The sequence below is a fragment of the Drosophila albomicans genome, chromosome 2R (assembly GCF_009650485.2).
Source record: "Drosophila albomicans strain 15112-1751.03 chromosome 2R, ASM965048v2, whole genome shotgun sequence".
NCBI lineage: Eukaryota > Metazoa > Arthropoda > Insecta > Diptera > Drosophilidae > Drosophila > Drosophila albomicans.
In genome coordinates, this window is record NC_047631.2 from 17,651,819 (window position 1) to 17,662,308 (window position 10,490).

The 10,490-nt window shown below is 42.8% G+C and overlaps 1 protein-coding gene across 1 annotated transcript; it reads left to right on the forward strand.

Annotated features, from left to right (window-relative positions):
* The first annotated feature begins 604 nt into the window (after positions 1-604).
* Positions 605-3,319, forward strand: LOC127566058 (homeotic protein empty spiracles). The gene is made up of 2 exons (XM_052007547.1): positions 605-2,128; positions 2,208-3,319. Exons 1-2 carry the CDS (start codon positions 919-921, stop codon positions 2,555-2,557), a joined length of 1,560 nt encoding a protein of 519 aa, XP_051863507.1. The 5' UTR covers positions 605-918; the 3' UTR covers positions 2,558-3,319.
* Positions 3,320-10,490: the final 7,171 nt, after the last annotated feature.

The window sequence follows — 10,490 nt, forward strand, 5'->3', positions numbered from 1 at the left end:
AAAGGGGGACAGCAGGGGAGAGATCAACGGAAGCCATATGCAGAAATATACACAAATACAAATACACAGAGACAGAGAGAGAGAGCGAAGCGAGCGTGGCGAATTAAATTGTATACGCCTCTACGGCGTATAGCATGTACAGCTGACCCGGACAGATAATGAGACAGTATGGCGTGGCCAGATAAAATCCACAAGACAGCGAGAGCGCAATGGCAAGCGAACGAAGAGCGCTCATTGGCCAGTTGCAGTGGTGCAAATATGCTGTGCTCTCGCTCTTGCGCACAGCAAATGCGCAACGCAAGCAAACTGCAGCAACAACAAGAACAACAGCAACAACAACAGTAGCCACAAGAAGAGCAGCAAGAGCAGAGCTCAAGTGACGCACTAGGGCAAACCGGTTTGACGTGTTTCGGTTTTGGAAAGCGAGCGAGAGACACTGACTGGCTGTGAGAGAGCGAGCGAGCGAGTGAGAGAGCGTGTGCGCGTGTGTGTGTGTGTGCGTGCATGTTTATCTTGTTGTTGCGTTCGTAGTGTGTCGTTTAATTCCCACTGCCTACACTTGGTGCTGTTGAGTTGCTTCTCTCGATTATTCAGACTGTGAACGTCGTCGAGTGAACACGTAACGAGCGCGTCGATCGCACGAACATAAAGCAAAACCAAACCAAACCACACAACTCAAACTTAAGAATTTTGTCGACTCTTACCCCGCACACCGCAAACGCATACGTCGCGGGTTTTAAGTGCAGCCAAGTGTCAAGTGAAGCGCTCAAATGTTGCGCCAAGTGTAGTTAACAACCAAGTTCAAAAATAAAAACCAGTTACGAAAAAGGATTAACTGATAAACGCAGTGAGCAAGCCGCCAAGATAGCCGAACTAATCGCCGCCTCGCCCGCCCCCGCACACACAACGCGCGTATTTATGACTAAAATGATTCCGCCGGTACCCACCTCAGCCGTCATGTTGCCCACACCCAAGCAGAAGATTGGCTTCAGCATCGATTCGATTGTTGGCAACGATGCGACGGCTGTTGTCGTTGCCGCCGCCAATGCTGCCGATCAACAGCAGCAGCAACAGCAACATCAACAGCAGCAACAACATCAACCCGGCAGTCCACAGCCGGAACGCAATGGACCCGGATCTCCTCCACAAACGCCACCGGCTGCAGCTTTGACGCTGCTGCCAGCGACACACACGCCACCACATCATCTGATGGCACCGCCACCACATCACGTGCTCACACCGCACATGGCACCGCATCCCGCACATCCGCATCCACATCTATCGCCAGCCCAACAGCACGCACTCCATCAACATCTGCTGCTCCAACAGCAACAACAACAACAACAGCAGGGCACACCAAAGTCACATCATGATATTCAGGAGCTTCTCCAGCGTCTGCATCACAATGCCGCCGTTGCCAGCAGTCTCAGTCCACTGCAGACACGCCTCTCGCCCCTCGGCGATGTCAGCTCCACACCTGTGGCAGTCTCTCTGAAGCGTGAACGCTCGCCAGCGCCACCTGGCGTCGAGCAGCGTGAGAATCCCGCACAGCGCATTCAGCCACCGCACACACCGCCCAAATCAGTGTCGCCGCAATCCTCGCAGCCCTCCTCATCGCCCACACTGCTGGTCAGCAGTCCGCACAACACACCGCCCCAACAACAGCAGCAACAGCAATTGCCACAGCAACAGCAGCCGCCCAACTACCCCAAGCCAGGTGTTATGCATCCAGGTGGCCCCGCTCCAGGACCCAATCCTCTCATGCTGCCCGGCATGCCGCCAGCGGGTCTAGTGCGTCCCTTCCCCATGGGCCCCGGCGGTCCGCCGCCAGCGGGACAACCCGGCTTGCCGGACATCAAGGCGCTGCCGCCGTACATCAACACGCCGCCGGAGCTGGCGCCACAGCACAATCCGCATCTGATTGCCGCCGCCCAGTTCCAAATGGCCGCTGCTCTGCAGGCCGGTCATGTGCTGGGTCCCGCTGCCGCAGCTGCTGCTGCCGCTGGACTGCCACCGCATGCTGCTGCCTCCTTCATGGGACAACCGGGCATGCCACGCGAAAGCTATCCTCTCTACCCGTGGCTGCTGAGTCGCCACGGACGCATCTTTCCACACCGCTTTCCAGGAAGTAAGTACACACTAGCTATAAACTCATTTTTCTAACAGTTAACTAACTGCTTCCTTTCCTCTTCTTTCGCTACTTGCAGATTTCCTGTTGCAACCTTTCCGCAAACCGAAACGCATTCGCACAGCTTTCTCGCCGTCGCAGCTGCTGAAGCTCGAGCACGCCTTCGAAAGCAATCAGTATGTGGTTGGAGCAGAGCGTAAGGCGCTCGCCCAGTCGCTGAATCTGTCGGAGACACAGGTCAAGGTCTGGTTCCAGAATCGTCGCACCAAGCACAAGCGCATGCAGCAAGAGGATGAGAAGGGCGGAGGCTCCGGATCGGAGCGTAACATGCACAATGGCAGTGGCGATGAGGATGATGATGAGCTCATCGACATGGAAATGGATGATTGTGGCAGCGATGACGAGCACGATCTCGATGCGAGTCACTAATCCAAGCCAGTCTAATAAAAAAAACTGATCCGTGAGTTCCTTACTGAAGAAGCGCCAAAACTGCTGTGCGTTTGTGTCTGTGTATGTATGTGAGAGAGTGTGTGTGACAACTTAATATTAGTTATTTGTGATATATTCTTAAAGTGAGATAGTGTATAATAGCATCTCTCGTCGTCTTAGCTATCAAAGAAAACTCCCTGAACAAAGAAAAAGTATTATGTGCGAGACGAGGGGCGTTCGCCTGCGACGCCCCCAAATTGTGCCAAATCCAAAAGGCAAGCGACGTCCCTCAATTAAGAACTTTTCGACCACAGAAAAAACCAGTTGAGTTGAGCTCAAAATTTGCTAGAGAAATCTCTAAAAAGAAAGACAGAGAAACAGAGAGACAGAGAGAGATAGAGAGAGAACAACAATTGTACAAATTAAATTGTTTAAGCGTGTAAATATTACTAAAAATAAAAGCAGAAATGATACAACGTGCGCAACAACATTAATTTTAATTAGCGAATCTCTTGCACATTTAACTCGCACTTTCTATACACTTACAAAAAATTCAAATCAAGTGCGTGTCGTACATCAACTTTTAGCATTTATTTATCACAATAGTTATGTTAATAAATTGTATTTATGTTTTTAGTCCTAAGTCTACAATCCGCTAAATTTACAACAAAGTCTATTAAGTTGCTTTAGTTTAAAGTCTTTAGTCGATAAGTGCTTAGATGTAAGAAACAAAATGCTTAAAAAAATATTATTATATAAAATATAAAATATTCTTATTCAAGAAAACAAATATAAATCAATTGGCTAATTTTAATGGGGGTTCAATTGGGAAAAATATTATTAATGGTTTCCAAATCGAAATATTTCATAACTAAACAGAATTGGGTATTTTTCTCTATCAAAGTTTGTTTTTAGCTTAATTAGTCATCGTAATAATCTACGCAAATGAATGAAATTATTCACGTAATTTACCAATGACTAAATTGCTTTAAAAAATTGAATTAGATTTCGGGGAATTTATATAAATCCAAAATTCATTAATCACACTATTTGTGCTGTTTGTCCGGCGGTAAAAATAAGTAAACCACCAGCAAAAGTGAGTGGCTAAAAATTTATGTGAAATATGCAAACAATTTGAGAAAAATCCCTAATGCAGATCTTACTTCGAAAGGCGTCTGACATAAGGTTGAGTGTTGAGGTAACAACGATAGCAATAACCACTAAGCCAAGCTATATTTACATACATACTATATAACTAGTCTGCGATTACGACTACAATCTCATCCGTTCGACCACTGTCAGCGTTAATTTATGCGATGCTAATTAATAACGTGTGACATTTGGCATTACCTTGTTGTTGTTGTTGCAGTTGTTTACGCTGTTTTTCACAATGTGGAAAGGAAGAAGATGGATGGAGACTGAGAGGAACTGAAGAGAGAGAACTAGGCACATCGGGAGTCCATAAAATGCATTTAACGATTTTAATAGATTTCATAAGCATTTTAATTGCACAATTTAAAATGCAAATCGTGTTTTATTGTAGAATTTAATTGAGCGCAGCTCGTGTGAGATCAAAAAGACGAAGAACACGGAAAAAGTAGCAAGGGGAAGTGGGGATGATGGGTGGCAGACAGTGGGAGGTGTGATGGGGCAATACCAAAAACAGGTTAGCTAGAAATGGCAATGCGGCGCTTTGACTTGAGGTGTGCTAATGATTTGAAATCGAAATTTATGATTATTGCCATTCAATTTATATGCGTCCAACGACAACAGTTTTTGCAGCTTATGCATCTTATGAATATGCAATACAAATTGCAGCTTTGCAAAGAAACTATCGAATATATTAAATATAAATAAATTGTGTATTTGTTTTGTGTGATGCATGTGAATGCAGTCTCAGGCAATTGATATGGCTAATTAAGAGCCATATCGAGGCTAATTACTAGCTGTTAACAGCACTAAATCGTGGCTCGCTGTCGAGGCTTGAATTGTTTAAATCACTGACTGCTGCTGGGCCAGCAAATTGTACATCAAGTTTACACACAGTCGGGCATAAATCAGTGTCAGAACTGGTATCCAAATCCAAACCCTTCGAGCAAATTACAGTCTCGCACATGAACTCAAACTGATTTCAATCGCATTTACCTATAAAACAAACAACAAATTAAGTGCTTGGCTCACTCAAACCGTTCAAGCCATGTTTATTTAGTGGCACGCACATTTGATCCACAGATACTGACGACGCAGGTATCACACTCTCCTATACACTGAGACTGTTTGTTGTCTATCAAAAGTTGATTATAATTAATAATAAATAACGACGCCCACTTCAGCTCGGCTCAGTTCAGTTCAGTTCGGATTTGGATCGTATCGGTTTAGGTCGGTTATACAGTTGCATTTTGTTTTGGGGCTTATCTTTTAGCCCTGTTTTTCTTAACGATATCATTTCATTTCATTTTCAAATGTTTCCCTAGAACAACACACATTAGAGCCCGCGCACATACAGCAAGTGGAGGAGCTGGGGCTGGGGGGCATTTTGGTAATTCTGAGAAATTAACTCACAATTTTTGTTCATATATCGTACAACTTGTTTTGCCTCGTGGCTTTTTTTGAATGCCACAAAAGGTTTGTTTCGTTGTGGCGCGCCCCAGCAATAACAACAACACTAGCAACAACAACAACAAAACAAAACATTCACTTTATGCTTTTGTGGGCACAACGAATTGTTGTTGTTGTTGCGGCCAAGTTATTTATCCAATAAACTTATTAAGTAATCCAATTTGGTTAAATTAGCTGCGTCTTTTTTTGGCTGTTGAAGTTTTTTTCTTCTTTGGCAGCTTGCCATAGTTGTAGCTCTCGTTGTTGTTGTTGTTTATTTTTATTATTTTTATTTTTGTTTTTGTTTTTTTCTTTTTGCTTGTTTGACTTTAATTGAGTTTTGTTTTGGCTCTCAATATCTGAGCATCTATCGACTGCAAAGGTGTTTGCCATGTTCACATGTTCGTTTAATTGCCGGGTATTTGGATTTTGATGAGTTTTCTCTCCCCTCCTCTTACTCTGAACATAGCACGAGTATATGATATTAATTAGCTGATTGCATTGATCGATTGCTTGCATGATGCAAATTGTCAAAAGGCGATGGCGATGGATACTTTCAGCGTTGCCTGAATGCATTGCCAATAAAGCCAAATTGATGCTGTTGTTGATTTTCATGGCTCGCCGATGATCATGCCAGAAATCCAAGAGAGTGTACACTCATATATGCACATACGTGAGTGTGTGTGTGTGTGCTTGTGTTGTGTGTTTAATGTGTGTTTCCAGGAAGATTAATACAGCGAAATTAAGGAAAATAAATAAATGTCAACGCAGTACAAGATCGTTATCTCATTTAACAATAATTACCCTGATATGGGATATGCTAACTAATCTGTTATGCCCCCATCTTCACTCACTTCGCAGACAGTCAGCACTCTTGAGCGCAGTCTCTCCTGGCTTTAGCTGCAGGCTAAAGCTGTAGCTGTAGCTGAAGCTGAAGATGTTTGCTGAGTGTTCGATTCGACCAACAGGTTTCGCCTTGAGGCAAATTGTCAATGTTAGTGCTTTGTGTTGTCGTTGTTGTCGTCGTCGTCGACGTCGTCTTCTGGGATGTTGTTGTTGTCATCGTCGTTTGGGATGTCATCGAAGGTGTCGCTGTGCCGCGTGTTGTGTTAAATTAAGTAATTAATTTAAAGTCCATGTCGAGGCATTTGTCTAAACGAAAACGAATGACTTAGGCAACGAACTTGCTGGCCAACAGAACTGCCCAAATAAAAAGTGTCCGCCATTTTGCATTCGCACGCTTGTTAACTTTTCAATTCACTTCCGTCAGTTGGCCACAGATATCGATCACAACTCGTATTTTCTTTCAATTGCTTGTAATTTTCGGTTCTCCCCATTTTTTTTTTTTTTTTTTTTTTGAGTTGGGAACTTCCTGCGGTTAGCCAGAGATTGGCATCATTTCGAAATAAAAATAAAAAGTCTCGACATTTGTTTGTCATAATAATTCCTAAGCGTTTTAATTGAATGATTATAAGGTGGGCGTTGGTTCCAAGACCCAATCCAAAGTGCCGTGTCATTGAACAGCGCTTGAGAGTTGGCTTTAATTACATTGTACCCGAATGCTTGAGAGTCCGAGTTTGTGTATTTTCTTTGTATATTTGCCCGACCCGACTTTACATAAACATTGAGCTCAAGTGCTTAATTAAGATCGAAATTTGTACGCATTTATTTATTTAACCATTTTCTCTGGCCAGGCCCAATATTTTGATGTTTTCTAATTGCCTCAATTATGCTTGTTGCCGATCAGAGCTCTCGACTGTGGCGCCAGCTGGCACAGCGTCATCCCATTCGTATGCAAAGTACTCGTATTACCAGATTCCAAAGTCGCAGTGTCCACTGTGCATTGCTTTAATTTGGTATATCAAAGAGAGACATTATGCTGCCAGTGGACGACTCGGAGCGGTCATAAAAGCGTCAAATTTCTCGAATCTCTTGTGGCCCAAACTCGATGGGGCGCCTGGCGTGTTTCTAATTGTTGATATGCATCTTGATATTTCTGTGGCGACTCTGAATTTAGAGAGAGAGAGAGAGACTCTTAATATTATTTGGTGAGTTTTATGTTTTATGTTTTATTTCAAATTAGTCACATAAATATGTTAACTTTATGATGTTGGCCTATTGACTCTGAATGTTCCCTCTCCATCTCTCTCTATTTTATTGGCACCCACGCGGCGTTTGATTGTTTATTTTGGAACAACAGTTGGATAGCAAAGTATGTTATATATATGAGTTGTACACCTTACGATCTGTGCCAACCGCAAATGCATTATTCAAAGACGCATTAGGAGGAGAAAAAACCCCGCCCGACTATTTAGCTGAATAAACAATCAATTACGAAGCGACTACAGGTGAATTATGCATACCATTATTGAATTATCATAAGCTGAATCACCAATACTTGCACAATTCACTCTCTCTCTCTCACTCTTCCCCTCCCGCAAAACTTGGCAAACTTTGCCAAATGCGTCGATTGCGTGTGGTCATTCCCATGCATCAGTTGTGCGAGGCAGCTGGCAATTAACTATGGGTTTGGCATAAAGTTGCCTCCATTTGACGCCACCGCCACCGCAGTCGCCGCCTGTTGCACATTGACTGCTGCGAGAGGCCATTAGAAGCGAAGTTTGAGCCAGGCGTCTAATATTGCAATTACCAAGTGCAATTAGCCCATTTCGAAGTTCCAAGACACGAAACGTTCTTCGTATAATTAAAAGCCAATTAGAATATTCATTATGAAAATTGCTATACGCTTTAGGTTCGTAAACAAATGTACGAGTACATAAACTATTCCATGCGAGTCTATTTAAATTATAGAGCGGGTGTTAGTAGCACCTCCAAGTTGATCGTTTGCTCACAATTGTTCGTGTCGGTGTCGAGTATGCAACTGCGATCGACGACTAATTTCATCTTGTTTATTTCCACTAAACAATTTAGCTTGCGAATTATAAATAGAGCTTTGTCATAGAATTATCAGCACGTGATTGCGACTCTAAATATTCGAATTAATATTTAACCTTGGCTCTTAATTGAATTACTCTTAATGATAATGTAATTGGAGATATTTAGAAATGCTTGGCAAATAAATTACATTCTAACAACGACAATAAAAAAAAAAAAAACATGGAATTAATATTAAAACGAATAAAGTCATTTCGAATTATAAATGAATAACAATCCGTAGTTGTCACTGAACAAGTTTTTCTAGCAAGTTTGTTGTCTAGGTCTTTTGTTTGTTGCCCTCGAAGTTGTGTCGATCCCTTTTTTTATTCTATTTAACTTGTTTCTGGTGTTCTATTAGATATGTCTTATTTACAAAATAGCCAATTCGTCACACAGCTGGCCACTGGGCTAACTAATGCTCACCCACACAGACTCACGCACTACAACAACGAGTCATCGATTCACACTCCGTTGGGCTATTAATGCCTCGAAAATTAATGAATGCAGTCAGCGCCTAACATTTGTCACACAAATTTTCCATAATTTCCATCCACACCAAGAGCAGCAACAGCAGCAGCAGCTTGGTGAAGAGACATGGAAATTATTGAGAAATTATACGAGCGAACGTCAGGCAATCAAACAATTAAATATAAATTTGTGGTATTCACGCCCAAATGCGTGAGTGGCTCATGATGAAGGCATTCCAGAGCTGCTGCTGTTGCTGTTGATAGTTTTGTAACATATGTATGTATGGACATTGAAACCACATCCATGAAATTCACAGGAAAATATTGTCAACATAATGCTCGTAGATTATCAAGAGCCACTGAGGCAGCAACACGAATAACAACAACAACAACAACAAGAAACAGTCCAATACAATTTTGACAGCGTATTTCGTAATAAAATGGAAAATTCATTGAAATTGAGCAGGACGGCAAGTGCATTTCAATTAGCATTGTCGAAGCCATATTTAGACTTTTAATTAATCAAAACCCTCCATGGAGATAGAGCGAGATACAAGAGCCCAGATTGTGCGATGTTGCGTCGCGCCTTTTTGCTTTATTTTGACATTTTCCACGGATATTAGATTAACATCATTTTAAAATCAAATTAAAACATTAGCAGGGCCCACCCCTGACAGTGCATCGACCAAAACACCAGCCACCAGCAGCAGTTGCTGTTGTCTAGGGCTTGGCCCATTGGAATATACGTAAAGGGCACCTCAACGAGGTCTTCGTTACTCGGCAACTGCTGTTTTGTTTGGCGTAATTTAGATAACAGCTACAATGGGACAGGCATTGGCCTATTGACAAGTGGCATTTTCCGGGAAACGAAACAAACCTCACTTCATCTTCATCGCACTCATTTTGAGCGGGGCCCACGCTTGACCAGACATCGTCCAACTGGTAACTGGCCACAAGAGCCAAGTGTCAGGCGTTGTGCACACACGCAGGGCGCACAGAGAAACACACAGAGGGAAGGAGAACGAGAGAGATCCTTTTTGCCTCTACCTGTGCCTAAAACAGTTGTCAAGCAACCGGCAGCAGCAGCTAACACCAACACCAACACCAGCAACAGAACAAGTCATGTAGCGATGTCAATGATGATAATGCCAGGCGATCTGACTCTGACTCTGACCTGCTGTGCGTAGGCGTAGGTGTGTGTGCGTAGCGTATTCTTTGCTGTGTGTTTGCTCTTTTTAATTGGAAATTAAACAAATGGCCCCCGACCAGTAAACAGAGACTGAGACAGAGACTCGAGACTCTGAGGTTGAGGCTTATTATTCCTCTTATGGTTTTGCGTGATTTGGCCCCAGGGCACTTGAGTCGAGCAATTGTTGTGGTGATGCGTATTGTTGATTCGATTGTTTTGTTGATTTTTTATGACCTGTATACCGTTAGGGAGTCACATCCAAACAATGTTCTTTGCCATGGGAACAATGAGATTGCGATGCGAAATCAATCTAATTACCTGGAAATATACAAGTTAATGAAGTGAGTTGATAAGAAACGCACACAAAAAGTGTATCAAGATAGGTAATTTCTGAAAATAAAATAAAACATAAAAATAGTTAATAGAAATGATTTTGCCAATATCCGTTATTCAGTTTGGCAAGTTCGTTGCCTAAGTCTTTTGTTTGGCTTAGCTCAAAGAAGAGGCAAAACCCAGTGGATATCCCGCTTAAAACTCATTTCATAAACATCACAAGGCGCAAATGCAATATTTAGTGCGTCCATTGGCTTCCGTTGAAATGCAGTAAGACAAAAACCCCCCGTCCAGAAGGTTCCTAAACGAAGCTTTACTCCTTTTGCACGCTGCCATCAAAACTGAAACAATAAGTCAGGCAAATGACATACCAGAAACCCTTTTTGCCTCACAAAATTTTGAAGAAAAT

Excerpts from the sequence above, each read along its gene's own strand:
- LOC127566058 (XM_052007547.1), top strand. The coding sequence starts at position 919 with ATGACTAAAATGATTCCGCCGGTACCCACCTCAGCCGTCATGTTGCCC. Across the intron at positions 2,129-2,207 it reads TCCACACCGCTTTCCAGGAA|ATTTCCTGTTGCAACCTTTC; the intron begins GTAAGTACACAC and ends CGCTACTTGCAG.